General features: G+C 39.3%; 3 protein-coding genes across 5 annotated transcripts in view; 1 reads left to right on the top strand and 2 right to left on the bottom strand.

The window, feature by feature from the left end:
• LOC106806323 overlaps positions 1–583 on the bottom strand; it is a 29,358-nt gene extending 28,775 nt beyond the window's left edge. Inside the window, exon 1 of one of the 3 annotated variants that reach the window (XR_001393530.1) lies at positions 202–583. Coding sequence is in view for 1 of the 3 variants with exons in the window: in XM_014808219.1 (XP_014663705.1) it covers positions 219–350 (132 nt within the window). In the remaining 2 variants the exon portion in view is untranslated. The remainder of the gene's footprint in view (positions 1–201) is intronic. The other 2 variants (XR_001393529.1, XM_014808219.1) reach the window with 2 other exon arrangements.
• Positions 584–1,164: 581 nt separating this feature from the next.
• LOC106806322 (transmembrane protein 35-like) lies at positions 1,165–13,666 on the top strand. The gene is made up of 4 exons (XM_014808218.1): positions 1,165–1,293; positions 8,134–8,275; positions 8,586–8,746; positions 8,946–13,666. Exons 1-4 carry the CDS (start codon positions 1,183–1,185, stop codon positions 9,054–9,056), a joined length of 525 nt encoding a protein of 174 aa, XP_014663704.1. The 5' UTR covers positions 1,165–1,182; the 3' UTR covers positions 9,057–13,666.
• A 1,297-nt stretch (positions 13,667–14,963) lies between these two features.
• The window catches only part of LOC106806326 (calmodulin-like), a 16,781-nt gene continuing 13,508 nt past the window's right edge, over positions 14,964–18,236 (bottom strand). Inside the window, exon 6 of the mRNA XM_014808229.1 lies at positions 14,964–15,563. Coding sequence (XP_014663715.1) covers positions 15,463–15,563 — 101 coding nt within the window. The 3' untranslated portion in view covers positions 14,964–15,462. The remainder of the gene's footprint in view (positions 15,564–18,236) is intronic.

The raw sequence follows: 18,236 nt of genomic DNA, 5'->3' as shown, positions 1-18,236 counted from the left end.
TAATATTATATTTATATTGATGTAAATGACATTGGTTTTATTGGGACCCATGTTCTCTATCCTTGAACCGAAGTTTTGGTAGATCGGGTAGGCCTATCGCTGCTACGACGATGGTGCAAAACAACAACAACAAAATGTCGCTCAGATTCGATCGGTTTTTCGCGTGATATATCATGTATAATACACTAAATAAGAACTCACCTTTGAGAAAAACTTACATGGAACACATCAGCAATCCGGCAATACCCAAGATTGCAAGCTAATAGCGAAATCGGTTGATTTCTAGTACAAAGCAGCGGAGGGCCGACACCGACGGATGAAGACAGCAGAGAGGCTGCGCGGAGAAGCATACCGCTAGGCGGCGATTTTTCATCGCCCCAGTTTTCTGCTAATTTTCCTTCGCCGATTTCCAATTCTGAGGCAGGGAAAAAATCAATATGACTGTAAAGTGTAATGTGTGTGTTAGTTGCGAATGTGTGTATTTGTAACACGAGTGAGCTGATCTCGGTTGACGATTAGAATTATTGCATTCTTCGTTATACAATTCCGCCTACAAAATCGCTCATCAGCTGGCGATGTTGAGAAAGCGGGAAATTCAATGGGAGTGTGCGAGCTAACGCGTATAGACTGGCACCTTCTCGTGGCGTGTCGTTGCGTTAGGAGCTGCTGGTATGTAGGATAAATCTGAAACAGGGTGCAGGAGGTCAAACTATTTCTGATATATCAACTGGGTGCATCATATTATATAATATAGAAATAATAGTGTAGGTAGACTAGGTGGGGTGTTCCTATGTATTTCTATGGCTAGCCATGCGGGCTAGCTAAGTAAGTATGAGATGGTAGAGCGGATACGATATTGAATAATATGATATCTATGGTCAGAACTGTGTATCATGGCGCTATATTATAACTTTATAAGTATATTTCCGAGAAATGAGAGAATAGAGAATTCATTCAAATTTGAAATAAGAAACACGCCGTTATCGTTCATACATGTATGTAAATTTAATTTTACCTTAGTAACATACAGTAGTACTAGTAGTAGTAGTACTAATGCAGTGTATACAGTACATATTGCAATGCAAAAAAACGAGTTGTGCCTTCCGAATTATGATTGGTTGATACCAACAAAAGCGGCAGCACTGTTCCCCAGCAGTTTGGTGCGTGACAACTTCTGCCATAATGGCAGCTCTGGCATTGAGAGTATTGTCAATAACTTTAGGTCTTTATTTTTGCTTTGTAGGTTCATTAAAGGTGACACCAAAGATTAACGAAGACGCAAACAAGCAGTTTGTAAGTAGGGAAAAGTTTTTAGCGTGGTTTTTTGTTGGAATGTGTGTACAATGGCAGTGGCAGCACTGCCACTGACTCGATGCTTGCGATTGAAATGAACAAAGTCAATCAATGTGCAAGACTTTTTGAGTATTTTTCATCTACGTCTTGAGATGCTGCTATTGGTAAACCCGAAACACTGAAGTGTTTGTCGTTAGCCTGCATATCGGATATCCCCCTTAAACTAGGCAAGTTATTGGCCTCACATTGTCACATTCTCAAAGATGAATAGGAACCGGCCGCGGCAGGAGAGAAAAAAAACAATAAACGGACTGAGAAAATGAACCCGGGCATAATACTATATTAATAGTATTAGGCCATGAGAATTGAGGTATGACTATGAGTTTACCGTTCACCGCCCGCATGCCGTCAGAGCCCAATAAAATGAATCTGAATCTGAATCTGAATCTGCCACTGCCGAAAATATTCATTATTTCAAAAGTATTTCATTATTTTCATTTTTAAATCATTAAAACCCAAGTTGTCCATTCAGAGCGATTAAAACATACATTACCAATACAAAAACGCTATAGGTCCTATTTACATCCTTCATTGGGGTCCTGATCGATCCCCCTCTGGCTCTTTGAGACCTTCGGTTTGGTTTTGGTTTAGGGCGCAAAAGCATGCTGACGTATCCTGAGTACATCGACACACATCCATTACACACATGTATGCGGATGTCGCATGAACAATGGGTTAACTGCAAATATTAAATGAATATTATAATGAAAAATGAAAAATGAAAAAAAGCCTCCACTTTTCAAAATATCTCGGACGGTAGACTCATACCTCAATTCTCATGCCCTTAGTAATACCAGGAGTCTATCAATAGGGATATATAATATGGTGCAAATCCACTTTAGGCACCTTAGGTATCACGAAGTGATGCACAGATTTCTGTGTATCATCAACTGATGCACAGAATTTCCGTATATCAAGGAATGATGCAAAAACCCTAACCCTAACCCTAACCCTAACACACAATTCGTGATACCTAAGGAGTAAGGTTATACTTTATGACTTAGGGTTAGGGTTAGGGTTTTTGCATCATTCCTTGATATACGGAAAGTCTGTGCATCAGTTGATGATACACAAAAATCTGTGCATCACTTTGTGATACCTAAGGTGCCTAAAGTGGATTTGCGCCATATAATATTATATTATTTAGAGCTATTGATAGACTCTTGGTAATACTAATACTAATAGGCCACACTATCCAAGGGATATTGAGTATTTATGTCTAAATCAATTTTGTATGCTACCTCGTCTATATTTTGACAGAGACACTTCCTAGTGTCAGTCAGTCCATGGGTCTTCTTAGGGATTTAATTTTAAAATATTTGTAAGGTTATCTAGACTATAGTATACTACCATAATATTAAATACAGTTGTGGAAGTTAATTGCTTAGAGGACTCTTTTAAACTTCTGATCCCTGAAAGGAAGTGTTAACTATGTACTATCTGTATACATGCCAACTTTAATGAGAGTTATCTCCTTTCCCGTCTGGACCGGAAGCGGATGGCCAGCTTGCGCATGTGCGTGAGGGGGCTGGTTGTTGGGGTGCTGTGATGTGCTGTTTGAAGTAAACAAAGTCTGTACTGTTTGAGTGAGTTTGTAGTATTATCGATCCAACATTGGTAGCAGAGGCTAGTTTGTACGTACTACTGTGTGATTTATTATAGCTACGGGCTATAAAAATCCACCCGCTTTTGGGACAGGCGACGACTATGAAACGTGGAAGAATGAAATCGAGGTTTGGCGCCTCGTCACGGACTTGGAGAAAAAGCGCCAGGTGCTTGCTGTGCCATTATGTTTACAAGGCCAAGCACAGACCAATTGGCTTTGGAAATTAAGGTTGCAGATCTAAACAAGGATGAGGGATTGGACACTCTAATTGGGCAATTAGATAAGTTGTTTTGCTGTGACAAAGTCGATCTTTTGTACGCCGCTTACACAGACTTTGAAAACTACAAAATGAGCCCTGGAACAAACATGGCGGACTACATTGTGGATTTCAAACGAAGATACAACCTGTGTAAGAAGTACGAAATGGTATTAATTACCAGATGCGGTTTTGACGTTCAAACTATTAGACAGTACAAATTTAACACCGAAAGATAGACAATTAGCACTTACTGCTGCACCGGATCTGAAATTTGAGACTATGAAGTCCGCACTGAAAAGAATTTTTGGCACGATCCCTATTCATGACAGTGCAACTGGGGGATTTGGTGACACGCCTATATCGATCAAGCAGGAATCGGTGTTGTACACTCGTCAGTTTAAGAAGAAGCCACCTTACTATCCTCTCAAATCTGGAGGAAATCCTGCGACAAACGAGACACGCGCGACACACCAAAAACTGGCACAAACCCTTTTGATCGATTTGGGCGACGTTCACAGTGTGCTATTTGTCGGTCTGTATTCACGGCCTGAAAGATTGTGAACATCGTTCAGACGCTGAGAAAGTGAAAGTAACAGAAGACAGCACAGCCACAGTGAGAGCTGTAATTTCACACTACATGTCCGAGAGGAAAATGCTATGCAACAAGTATTCATGGCTGAGTCGTATGGTGCTGCAATTATAGACACTGCATGCACTCGCACTGATGCTAACACTGAAGCTGAACTTAGGAAAGTACTAATCAAACTCCACAAGCAATTTGGACATGCGTTGGCTGCTAAACTTTAGAAACTGATCGAAAGCGCTGGTACCAAGAATCCAATGAAACAGTTGCAGTTGACCTGCACGAGTTGGACACGTCGACATGGTATCTTCACATAATGGATGAATTTACCCGACTCGGTGCTGGAGGTATTGTCAGAACCAAAAAGAGCTCAGTATTTGTGAAGAAATTCATTCATCATTGGATCAGTATCTTCGGCACTCCACAGAAATTGTACATTGACAATGGGGTTGAATTTAACAATAGGGAGGTACACGACATGTGCGAGAATTTCAACATTGAAGTGAAGACGACTGCGGCATACAGCCCATAGAGCAATGGTGCTCTGGAGAGACACAATCAGACACTCACTTTGATTCTCTTGAAAGTAAAATCCGAGAGAAACTGTGATTGGGAGACTGCCCTGAGCCCTCTGTTGGGCACTCATGGCCAAGAACAGTCTGTGTAACGTTCATGGTTACAGTGCCTATCAGCTGGTGTTTGGTCTCAACCCCAATTTGCCATCCGTCCTAACAGATAAACCATCTGCACTAGAAGGACAAACTACCAGTCGAGTGGTTGGAGAACATATTGCGTCAGTGTTTGAGGCCAGGAGAGCATTCACGGAGGCAGAAAGTTCTGAGCACATTAGACGGGCGTTACGAAAGCAAATCCGGCCCATATGTGCAGTCTATTACCCTAGTGATAGAGTCTACTACAAGCGTCCTGACAGTCTGGAGTGGAAAGGTCCCGCTGTTGTCATTGGACGAGATGGTGTGCTAGTTGTCGTGCGACATGGCGGTTCACGTTCATCAGTGTAGACTCAGAAAGGTGGTAAATCCAGAGATTGATCGCAAGGAGCCAACAGGGGAGATCACCTTGACAAATACAGAACACAAGACTGTACACACTGAAACTCTGGTCGCTGATAATGCGTCGGATGATGATCATGAAGCACCGGGTACAAGACAGGAACCCGCATGTACACCAATGGTGAAAGCAGGACAGGTAATTACATATACAGATGGAGATACTGGGGCAACAGTTACTGCAACAGCTACTGCAACAGTTACTGCAACAGTTCTCAGTCTAGCCGGAAAAGCGAATGGAAAATATAAATATTGGTACAATTTGGAATATGTCGATAATGACAACTCCGAGAGTGAAATACAGCCTGTTGATATAAGTCAACTATCAGATGTGAATGTTGTTGGGCCCTACATACATGTACCACAACCTCAGCAAGTGGATGACAGTGTACTAGTGGTGAGCGATGTCTCTTTTAGCAACCCAAATTTAGCAGAAATTGAAAACTGGAGAAAATATGAGGTCTTTGAGGAAGTAGAGGATGTTGGACAAAGGTGTCTATCAACACGTTGGGTGTGTACCTTGAAAGACACTCCTGGGGGCATCATACCAAAAGCGAGACTGGTTGCCCGGAGGTTTGAGGAGATTGCAACTGACATTCAGAAGGACTCGCCAACGTGTGCGGCGGAATCGTTGAAAATGATTCTAGGCATCATCGCAAACAACAATTGGAAACCACAGTCAATGGACATTAAAACTGCATATCTACAAGGACATTAATTGAAAAGAGATATTTATCTCAAACTGCCAAAAGAGGGAAACTGCAATGGAAAAGTCTGGCATCTTCACAAGTGTGTGTATGGACTGAACGATGCATCTTTGTATTGGTACAACAGAGTGCGCACTGTCATGATTGAACTTGGTGCAAAAGTTTCCAAAGTGGATCCGGCCGTGTTCTACTGGTTGGACGAGGCTGGTAGATTGATGGGAGTACTGGCTTGTCATGTGGACGACTTCATTTGGGGAGGACCTCCTGAGTTTCAAACAACAATCATTTAAAGTATCAGGACAACGTTCAATGTTGGTAGAGAAGATGCTGGAACATTCAAATATATCGGCATGAATCTTTCGTACAAGAACGGGGACATTTATCTCGACCAGAACGAATACGCTGGGAGTCGTGCACCTATTCAGATTGACAAGGCCAGATCATTGCAGAAAGATGCAGATGTAACGGACAGCGAGCGTCAGATATTGAGGTATAAAGTCTGTCAGATTCTGTGGATAGCACACCAGAGTAGACCAGATATCATATTTGATGCTAGTAACTTGGCAGCGACTATCAAACATGCTAAAGTGAGTGATCTGTTGGATGCTAATAAGCTGATTAAGACGGTCAACTCTGAGAAATTAGCACTCAAGTTACAACGTCTTGAAGGACAGTTATCAATGTTTGTCTACAGTGATGCTTCACTCGGAAATCAGACTGATGGTAGCACACAGGGTGGGTATCTGGTTTGTCTAGTTGATGAACATCAACTAGATGTTCATCAACATCCCATGGAAAACTCACATGGAAAACATCACATGGAAAACTGGTGCCAATATGTTGGAGTTCTAAGAAAATTCGTAGGGTTGTCCGCAGTACCCTAGCCGCAGAGACACTTTCTTTGGCTGATGGTATAGACACGGGTGTGTTTTTGTCGGCACTGTTCGCAGAGCTTACCACTGGAGTGCCTGATTCCATGACAATACCACTGGTCTGTGTAACTGATTGCAAGTCATGTGAGGCGATGAATTCTACAAAATTTGTTACAGAGAAACGTTTGAGGATAGAAATAAGTGGAATTAAAGACGTGATCGAAAGTGGACAGGTTCGAGAAATTAGGTGGTCTAACACTGACACTCAGTTAGCGGATTGTCTCACAAAACGTGGCGCATCCCCACTAGTTCTGATGAAAATTCTGGAAACTGGTATTATTCCGCAATAATACACTTGTGACGAGACGTGAATGAACATTTTGCAATCAGTGACAATTTATTGCATTATGACCCTCAGACAACAATGTTTATAATAGCATCCTTATAATAACTACCTTAATTGCCTTAAAAATAACTACCTTAATTGCCTTACTTATATAATCATCTTACACCCTGTACAGACTGCAAAATTTGATCCTACATCAGACTGGTTCGGGCCAGGCGCACACTAAATCGCAGCGTACAGACAACCCAGCTCAACTTGGATAAGTTGGCATGGGTTGGCTGCGCATGCTCAGTTAAGCTTGTTACATGACTCAGCAGACATTGATATAGGATTGAATAGACAGCAGAAGGAAGCTGCAACCAGCAGATAATCGAATCTATGTATCTGATTATAATTCAACTGAGCCATTCTATCAGCAATGGAAGTGTAAACGTGCACATTCCTATGTCTGCCTTTCCATACATGCTGGATAGATTCTTCTGGCCAATTTATAATTAGATTATAGTGAAGTGAAGTTCAAAAACAAAATTGCAGGCAATGAATTTCACATGCTACTGTACTTTTATGTGACCAAAACAAGGCTATGCGCATGCGTTTGTCGAAATTGAGCCCGCATGTGGCCCCAGATTGCGTACACACAATTTAGTGCGGGCTAACATAGTACAGCTCATAGGGTCTATGTCCCCCAGGGTAGTGCCGGAACGTACCCTGGTAACTATTTGATATGGTTAGGGTTAGGGTTAAGGATACCGATAGGGTTAGGTAGTAGGCGTAGGCGACTCCCTAGACTCGTTAGTTAAGTGGAGTAGGCGAGGTACGGTCTGGCATATTAGATAGTACCAGGGTACGTTCCGGCAGTACCCTGGGAGACATAGACCCTCTCAGCCATAGTACAGGATAATTTAGCACACTTCGAAGCAGGCATGGCCTGCATCCATTCATGGGGCTAAGTTAGTCTGGACTAGCAAGTACTTGGCGAGCGATAGCGTTTACATACTGTTAAAATTTAGCACGTACCTGGCCCTGACTAGTTTGATGTAGGATCTGATTTGCAGTCTGTATGGCATATTATTTGCTGTGTATTACGATTTAAACATTTTGATAGCAGTGTTGTGTTTGACTTTTTTCTAATTGTCATGTAAGTATATATATATATTATGTAACAGAAATTATCTCCTAATATCAAATCATTGAGTCAAATCAAATGAGCATTATATTCTGCATATATGCATTGGTTTTGACTCAGTGTGCCTTGACTCATATATAATATACTTAAAAGAATTTTTGTGATGGGTATTGCTTGTACTACCATAGTTAACATGTGGTTCTATTTTTTTCAGAGAACAACTTTTATATCCTATTCAAGGTATTTTCCTTTATCTAAATATCATGGCTGGCGACCACATCCTCGAACATACCGACAGTTTTATGGCTATGCAGAAATAGTTTCTGGGGCAATACTGGTTCTTTTTCCTGCCAAAGGTATGTGTTTCTCACAAGATCATTTTTGTTCGTTAATTACCATGTATCCACTAGCATGCTTGGAACCAAATTCTATTACCTATAATCTCATGTGATAGTGAACCTTTGTATAGAGATTTATATGCACATACATATCCCAGGCGCAAGTATTTTTTGTGTACCATTTTTTCCTCTTCCTATGTGTGCGTGCGACCCGTTCGTGCATGTGTCCGTGTGCGTGTGTGTGAGTGTACATGTCGATGTGTCTGGAACGGGTATATTTTATAGTGTCGATCTTTTCTGATTGATGTGTATAACTTGTCTTTTAAAGGGGTTTTAAGATTTGCAAAATTGGCTGCCAATGTTGTTCTGACGATACTGATGTCCACAACCTTGACCAGCCACTATCTAAGGGGAGATGGATTTGAAACCATGTCCGGCCAACTAGTCATGTCATTGCTCCTCCTCTGCCGACTAATAGTTTTTTACCAGGTGAGTAATGAGTGTACAAATTAATAGAAATGTCTAATAAACCTGTACGTTTCTTAAAAGGAAATTTGATAAATGTACTTGTGAATTCAGAGTAAAACTGTGGACATACCACTGATCCACTCAGTGATGTGTATAGTCTCACTTAAATAAGTTGCTGTTTTTTTACTCTGAGCACATTTCTTGCCATTGCCTGCACTAGGTGACAGCAAGAGAAAACAAAGAGGCACTTTACTCCAAGAAACGAGAAGAGATGCTGAGGCAGGCATTGGATGCTGCTGAAAAAGTCTCCCAATCTAAGAAGGATGAGTGAGCAATGGTATAAAATCATCTCAGCTAACCTTGCAGTTTTCTTTGCGAAAAGAATTTCACTGGTTATCACATTCGCACGTGCATGTCCAGTGATGATGCATACTTTTAGAATGGTAATTCTAGACAGTCCCTCAGTTCTCTTCAGTGGTTATAACAACATTGTTTTGCCACTCTTAACTAGTGACAGATAGAAAGGGTTATTTATAGAGGATAAGATGAGAAGGAGAGTTCATAGTGGGAAATGGTTTCTTGTAGAGAGTTGGAGGTGGAAGTGGTAAAGGACTAAATACGTACTTATTTAAGAGAAAACAGTGTACTGGTGAGTTTTGTAATGAGTCAGGTATCAAGTGATTACTCTCTTCACACATGAATGCTATATCCACTGCCAAACATAGCAAGCTAGTCACAATAGAGGTATTAATTGCATTTAGCTCTCAGTCTCAGTTGAGTTATTAAAGGCTCACTCTAAGTTTTCTGATTACACTGATTAAATTTTATCATATTCTTATGGAAATATGCAATTAAATTGATCCTTTGCAAATTGTCAAGATCTAAGTAATTTATTGGTAGCCAGTGTACAGCACGTTGCATTTAATATTGAGCTTGAGTTTCTGAACTACTTGAAAAATTTAGCTAAAAAATGGCTGGCAGCAAAAGTTAATCTCATCTTTTTATTTCTTATTATTACATCTTGGATCTCAATTGAAAAAAAGTATTCAGGTTGCTGCCCTCGCATTTTTTAATGTAATCAGGTTTTTCGTAATCTTTTGCCTTGCGACAGGCCACATACTGAGCTGTCTAGTTCATATTCTGCATGCCACAACATAGTAATTTAGGCTGCAGGATTAATTACTGAAAAGTAGTCTAACACTACATGGATTCCATTTCCTTTATGAAACACTCCTCATATCACTCGTCCCAGTTTACTCAGCTAAAAACATGAACACTCGCAGTTTGCTGTTGCAGTAATGGGATAACCAACTAGTTGCAATGAGCTATAAATAATTGTATTTATTTGAGCCAAGGCTTGTTCTGCTTGGTTATATGCAAGAGCATCACGGTCATTGATTACATGGTGAGAGAATATTCATTCCTAGCTGTGTAAAATACTGTGTTTGTTCGCCACATGACGTGACTGTGTTGTCTAGTTGATCCCTGAGAGGACGAAGCACTCTGTGGGGTTGCTAACTATATTGAGATTTCATAACTCGCTAGTCAAATTAAATGTAAATACACCCGGTCATCGTAACCGCGTGCTTCTGTATGTTAAAGTAAAACATGAATAACTAGGTTCATGTCAATGCCTGCTAAAATGTACGTTTCACCCGCTCAGCGTGCTTGCATTGTTACTGCGTGTAGAGCTGTGATTCTTTGTTGTTCCCATCATTTATCTATGGATGGCTGATTGTCACTTTGCCTTTTTGGTGCCATCTTATCTCTCAGTAGGATCAGACTGTGGCACTCAAAGATAAACAGCCTGACATAAAAAAAACTCACAGGAGGTGGTTTGCTGCTTATTTTATATATGCGTGGAAACAGGAGTACACAGTTGCTGTCATAAGTGCACAGTTCGTTGATGATCACCCACGATAATTTTTGATAGACCGTAAGGAATAGCGGTCTTTACAGGCATGCCTTGTAACAAAAAGAGATGGCTTGGAAATTGGATGTTGATCTCATTTGTGTTATTTTTTATTAAAATATACCGAGTCTCCAGATTTCAACAGCATTGTGTTAAGTTTAAATGTGGGTTGTTTGTGCTGCATACCAATTTTTAATGTTTAATGTCAATGGGAAATTTGAATGTGTCTTGCCAGTATTTGCCAGTAGGCCTACTGCACGTGCTTGCCAGTACTGCACGAAATTGCCAGTACTGCACGAAATTGCCAGTATTATTTGTTATGGGTGACACCATTGTATGTACTTGCTTCTGGTGGCATAGGTGAAAGTTTCCTTTTTGAATTATTTCACCATGTTTTATAGGCACCTATTTATTAGATTCTAGTTGTCATTGAACAACGAAAATTGGTGTATAGCATGATTAAAACCTGTATTAATGTAATATAATGTTGAAAAATATGTTAGCGGCCTCCTTTGACTGGTATCTAGCAGGAGTGTTGCATAGTGTAATTTATAAGCATTTGGCAATAATTGGACTTATAAAAGGTAAATGAATTTAGAGTTTGTAGTCAAACTGAAGTAGCAGCCCATGCATGTAAAGAAAACGGTGTTTGAAGCTAAATGTTCGTTGAAGAACATTCCAAGCAAGTTGTATTTAACCACTAGTGAAGCATTTCCCCAGTTACTACTGCAGTTTTCTTTTTTCATTATGTATACTTCAAACTACAAATCATTCACTGCTTTAATTTCATAGAAAAGCTATAAGATAACGTAAATCTCTATTTCCTTTTTGACAATAAATGTATTTTTGTTAGTTTTCTTGAAACTTACAAAAATACTCATATAATGATAAGGATCTTCTACATCTCATCAGAGGTGAGTCAATTCTGTGTAAGGTATGTTTCGTACTTATAAGTTTTGGATTTTTTTTTACTATTTAGTACTACGGAATATAATTAAAGTAGACGCTTTGTTTGCATGATAACCTGAGACCATATAGAGACCATGATAGTTACATTATTAATTATATTGATCTTTATGTTATGTCAATATACAGTAACAATTTACCTATTACATAATAACATTAGTAGGCTCATGTAGAAGCGATAGCAGTAGACATTACAACAGTTGGTAAAGAACTATCTCATAATCTGTTACTTTGATTAGTATCCGAGTATTAGGTTTAAATGAGTATTTTGTGGTATCGATGTTGTATACAAATGCCTTTGCATGTAGGGGATTCCTTATTTAAACTAGAATTGTTTAATTACTTCATGTAAATGTTAGTGCCTAGAAAAGCTAGGCAAGCTACATACAATTAACTCGCGGGAATATTGAAATATTGATATGATTGAGTGGAGTTGCTGAATACCAAAGAAATTTCATCACAAAATAAGTTTTATTTAATAGTATACAGTTGGGGTTTATTTACTGCAAGTTAAGCAAGGACACGCGCACACACACATGCACGTGCGCACACTAGGACTGATATGTGTATGTTGCACCGAGTCGGCCGATGTCAAAGATACCAAGTCATGTCAGTCTCTAAATGTTCTACTACATGGGATAAAAAACACATGCTATATCTGGTTTACTCATGTAACTCACGAGCTTTGCACAAAACTGATTGTACGAACCAGCCTAATTCACTTGAATGTACTTGTCATGGATGCTGTTGATTTGTTTTTGAAAAAAACCTCAAATTCTCTCAAACCAAAAAATGCTCATTGATGCAACTATGGGAGCATTGCATAAAAATTCCGTATAAAATATCTGGAAATAATTGTAATCGGTGGTGTAATTGTACTGTATTTGTTGTCAAATCGGTACACACTGTGAGAGTTTCAAGTGTGTGCAGTCGAGACAGATTAGAAAATACAGGTGGAGCTAAAAATTAACCTGCCTTATGTGAGTTGCCAATCCTCATGTTGTTTACTTATAATAATTGCCGGTAATTGTACATGAGGGTGGACGTGTTAATGTGCGATTGCTAATGCAGTTGAAATCTGCCTCTCTCTGCATCGTTCAGCGAGCATACATTGTTACTGTTTTCATGCAAACTGCTTAGAGGTGTGCAGAATACATGCAGGTAGTTTCTTGCTGTGTGACACAGAGTGCAGTATGTTGTGCAATAACAATAATAGGAGGGCCAGGCCCCCCTTCGTAAATCACTTCCTTCGCCTTCAACTCCGATTTAAATTTAAAGTAAATTTGTTACCGACTAATTTCTTGAATACGAATAGAATGTGTAGAGCAAATGTCAAATCAACTTCCTTGCATACCTATCAATCCAAGAAATCCAGTGTCAGGTCACTGCAAATAAGAAATCGTATGATTGCTATTGGTGTACTTTGGGGTGTCTTTAACCTTCAGCAACGTGTGTGCGCATGCGACTTCAACTAGGAATGTTAATAATAGGGTGTGTCCACGTAGAATTTGGATTTATCTTGTTATTCTGTATATCGTGACTCTTTTTACCGATAAATTTGGTGTACATGTATCCCATTGTAATTTATAGTCGTGTGTTGTGGTATGTTCAATACACGTGAGATTTTTTCTCAAAATAATTGACTTTGTCATAAACATTTGCTTTGTTGTTATATTTATCAAATTATGACAGCCCAGTACTGGTAAATATTGTACCAAACCTAAGGAGCAAAGCACACAAAAATCCATTTGATATTTAAAATTTTACATTATTTCCATAATTATATAGGTTTACAAAAATGCCCTGCAGTAACAAAATATGACATGTCCCCAAACTTTCAGTATTACATTGAGAAACTTATAATTTGATGTAATCACTATTACCTACACATGTATACATCTTCCAGACAGTAGGTTCTGTGCATGAAAAGTCATTACAGTTCCTTATTTGACAAGTTTTTTTTAAAAGAATTACTAGGCCTACACCTTGAATGTCTGCAAACTTCCTTATTCTCTCAACAAAATGTATTAGGCATAGAAACTTTGAGCATGGTTGTCTATCAATAAAATAATGAAATCTGTGCAACAAACCAGGAATGTGTAGCAAAATGGAATTTTAAGAACCTTGACACAAAACGGACTTACATACTGAAGAAATGCAGAGGATAGCAACATGCATACAGAAGTGTGAAATATATCTTCACACAAAATGTCACTGTAGCTATTCATTAGATGCATAAGTAACATATATAACACGATTTTAACTCGTCTAACAATATTAAGTGAATAAAATAAAAATGAATTATAGCTGCTTTTATCATAAAATTATGATAGTTTTTAAAACGAAGGCAGATTAGACAACCTGTCTATTGCAGTTTGCTGTTTGTCATAACTAGTTCTCACAGCACACTCACGTATGTTGGAGTGACACATTCGAACCCTGCAGTACTCGCCGATGAGGACTGATTTTCCGAAGAAATGCTTGGCAAGTGAGACGAGTTAAAATATATTTTCCTTAACATAGCTGAGTTTACATGCAACTTGTTAACTGATAATTAATAGTGAACAATAAAAACTGATATGTACCATGTAGGATAATCTTAACTTTCCTAAACTGGAAATAATATAAGCTGGAAATGGAAGAGTTTCAATTGTTAATAAAGAAAAACTGAGGAATTAAACAATTTATGTACAATGCTTAAACTAATTAAATTGATTAATATAGATATAGTTGTGTATATATATAAATATATATATAAATGCAATTATAACGATGCACATTTTCAGAGGACAAAATTGTCTTATAATTATATTATTTATGAATAGGCGTCAAACCATTCTGCTTTTTTTGCTATAGTTATTTTTACTCGATTCTCAAATCTTTATTTTTTTTTAAACACATTGGTACCGTCAGTGTTCTGGACATTGTCACCTTTACTCAGAGTTGGACTTTTGAAGTATACATAATAACTTTCCCTTGCAACCGAATGCATCAAATTTTGTTGTTTGAGGATCAATAGCACGTTACTAACAGGACTGTTACAGGACTTACAGTTAGAGGAGAGAGAAAGAACCAATCGATGATTTCATTGATGAGTTTCACAATGAAATATAATCACAATAAAGACAATGAGGTAAATTAATCCTAAACCCACATCAATATATGAGGCATGAAAATGAGATCAAACAGCATTTCACGAGGAATGGCTATTTCTATTACTTTCCAATGCCTAAAGCTTGGTTTACACTGCCAACCTTGAGTTGGCGAATTGCCGAATTGCCAAATTAGAACATGCTAATCTCCCAACTAGCTGCTATCGATCGGTTAGACGTGCAACTTTTGCGTTTACACTGCCGATTGTCGGTTGCGAAATTGCGAAGTTGGTACAATTCGGCAATTCGCCAACACAAAGTTGGCAGTGTAAACCCAGCTTAATATTCACAACCATAAAAAGAGAAGATTTGCAGAGTTCTTTACAGAAGGGTTGTTGGTTCTCATATAAGCTTCAATAGAACCAACCCCCTTACCTTTTTACCTTACCATTACCTTGCCAATTGGTCAATAAAAAATTTACTATCAGTTGCCATTAGAAATCTTACTAGATGTCAAGTGCATTCATTCGCTGCATTCAACTTCTTTATATGATCTTGGCATCTCACTCCTCAAAACAGTTGGAATGCATGATTACTAGATGTCAAGTGCATTCATGCGCTGCATTCAACTTCTTTATATGATCTTGGCATCTCACTCCTCAAAACAGTTGGAATGCACGATTCCAAATGATCAAACATGGCAAGGTTTGTCTAGGTTACCTCCCCATGTGAACATCTAGACTCTACGACCAGGCAGGATGCCAGTTCTAGAGGTAATCTGGGGGCGGCGCCTGCAGTAGTCTGAGAAGCTCCGCATAGCGTACTTGACCATTGGACTGAATGTTTGCCTCGTTCATGATGCTCGTTACTAAAAGCAGAGTGAATCAACATTACGATACATACGACAGGAAAAAAGCAACCACAGATCGACTACATCTTTGTAAGGAGAAATGAGAAGATTATGTTAAAGGACTGTAAGTGTAAGGTAATCCCGAGAGAAGCATGTTTAACACAACATAGGCTTATGTGTAGTGATCTCAAGATAGCAGGATTCAAGAGAATTAAAAAGAAGAAAGGAGAAAAGAAGATAAAACAATGGAAACTAAAGGAGGAAACTCACAGGAGAGACTTTGAAGAGAATGTGAGAAGGAGAATGGAGAGTAGCAGAGGAGGATGGGAGAAACTTAGAGATAGTATCATGAAGGCTGGTAGAGAAGTATGTGGGGAGACAACAGGGAACTATAGACATAGAAGAGAAACTTGGTGGTGGAATGAAACAGTGCAAAAAGCAATAAGAGAAAAGAAAGAAGCTTACAAGGTATGGCAAAGAAGTGGAGAAGAAGTTGACAGAGAAGTGTACAAGCAGAAGAAAAGGAACGCAAAAAGAGAGGTAGCAATTGCGAAAAGATCAGTATGGGAAGAATGGACGGAAATTTCAGGAAAATCAAAACAGAAATCAGATCTATTCAGAATAGCAAAGCAGATGAAAAGGGAGAGACAGGATGTCACAGGAGGAAAATATATAAAAGATAGCAGAGGAGATATAAAAGTGGAAGAAAAGGAAATCATGGACAGATGGAGGGAGTACTTCAGTGAGCCACTAGATGAGCAGAACGAATATCAGGTGGAAGAAACAGAAATGGTTGAGGGACCGTTGGAGGACGTTACAGAGGATGAACTGGAAGTAGCTTTGAAAGAAATGAGTAGTGGGAAGGCGGCAGGGCCAACAGGGGTGACAAGTGACCTGGTAAAGGCGGCAGGTAGGGAAGGAATAAGAGAACTGGGAAGCATCGTGAAGGAACTGATAGGAGGGAACGGAATACCAGAAGATTGGAAAAAGAGTTCTACAATACCTATATATAAAGGCAAAGGAGATGCTACGGTATGCAGCAAACACAGAGGAGTGAGGTTATTAGAACATGCAATGAAAATATACGAAAGAGTTTTAGAGAAGAGACTTAGAAAGGAAGTAGACATCGGTAGTTTTCAGTTCGGGTTTTGCCCAGGTAGGTCCACTACAGGGGCAATATTTGTTTTGAGACAACTGCAAGAGAAATATAACCAGAAGAAAAAGAAGCTGTACCACATTTTCGTGGATTTGGAGAAGGCATTTGTGTAGGCATCGAGTACCAAGAGAAGTGATAAGGTGGGCCTTAAAAAGGAAAAAAGTACCTGAAAGGATGATAACAGCGATTATGTCACTGTATGTGGGAACCAGATCAAGGATTAGAACGACAGCAGGAGGGACGTCAGAGGAGTTTGACATTGGAGTAGGGGTACATCAAGGCTCGGTATTAAGTCCCTTACTGTTCATCATAGTAATGGATGAGGCAACTAGAGAAAACAGAAAAGGGGTTCCATGGGAGTTAGCGTATGCAGATAACCTGGTATTGACGGCAGAATCTGAACAGGAAGCACTGGAAGCCTTTGAGAGTTGGAGAGAGGGGTTAGAAAGACGAGGAATAAAAGTAAACTTAGAGAAAACAAAGATGATGGTAACAGGAAAGGGCTCTGAGCACCATGTGCAGTCAGGAAGATGGCCATGTGGATGCTGTGGGAGAGGAGTGGGAGTAAATTCAGTTTTATGCATAGAGTGTAACAAATGGTGTCATCAAAGATGCACAGGCCTGAAAAGTGTAAAGGGAATCCAGAACTTTCGGTGCCCGGCTTGCAGAAGAGGGCATGTCAGGGAGGAAGGTGAAAGAGGACTGAGGACTACATAGAGGAAACATAGAAGAAGTTCATGAGTTTTGCTATCTGGATGATATGGTGGACTGTGAGGTGGGTACAGAGAGAACTGTGAGAGTTAGAGTAGCGGCTGCATGGAAGAAATGGAGAGAGATGGCTAGTTTGTTAGTAAACAGAAGTATTCCATTAAAGATCAGAGGCAATGTCTATAAAGCTTGTATAAGATCAGTTTTGTTATACGGGGTGGAAGTATGGGCTATGACAGAAAGAGTTGAAGATGTATTAAGAAAATGTGATAGAAAGATGCTAAGATACATAACTGGAGTTAAATAGCAGGATAGGATATCCAGTGAAGAAGTGGCAAAGAGATGTGGTTTAAGAGAGATACAGAATAGAACTAGACAGAGAAGACTACAATGGTTTGGGCATGTTAGAAGGGAGACGGAAGGAGGAGTACTAAGGTTTGTGGAAGAATTAGAGATCCCTGGAAAAAGACCGGTTGGAAGACCAAAGAGAACATGGATAAGGACAGTGCAGAAAGATCTGAAGGACTTGAATATAGATGAAGGATCAACGCAGGACAGAGAACGGTGGAGGAGGATCATCGCAAGTCCAACCCCAGGCACGGGAAAAGATGGACTATAAACGAAGACGATGATGATGATGATGATGTACACAGATATAATAAATGTAATAACAACATGTATAACTGTCAAACATCTGTGCAATGCAAAAAATGTTATGTAGTAGAGTGAATTTGTACATCATATACAACAGATGCACATAGCAACTGCATATATAAACAGAAAATATATTTACGTATATATATACATATGATATATATATATATATA

Source organism: Priapulus caudatus, unplaced genomic scaffold (genome assembly GCF_000485595.1).
Source record: "Priapulus caudatus unplaced genomic scaffold, Priapulus_caudatus-5.0.1 Scaffold154, whole genome shotgun sequence".
Classification (NCBI taxonomy): Eukaryota; Metazoa; Priapulida; class Priapulimorpha; order Priapulimorphida; family Priapulidae; genus Priapulus; species Priapulus caudatus.
The sequence above is the reverse complement of the archived record's forward strand: the minus strand, read 5'-3'. Positions and strand labels throughout refer to the sequence as shown.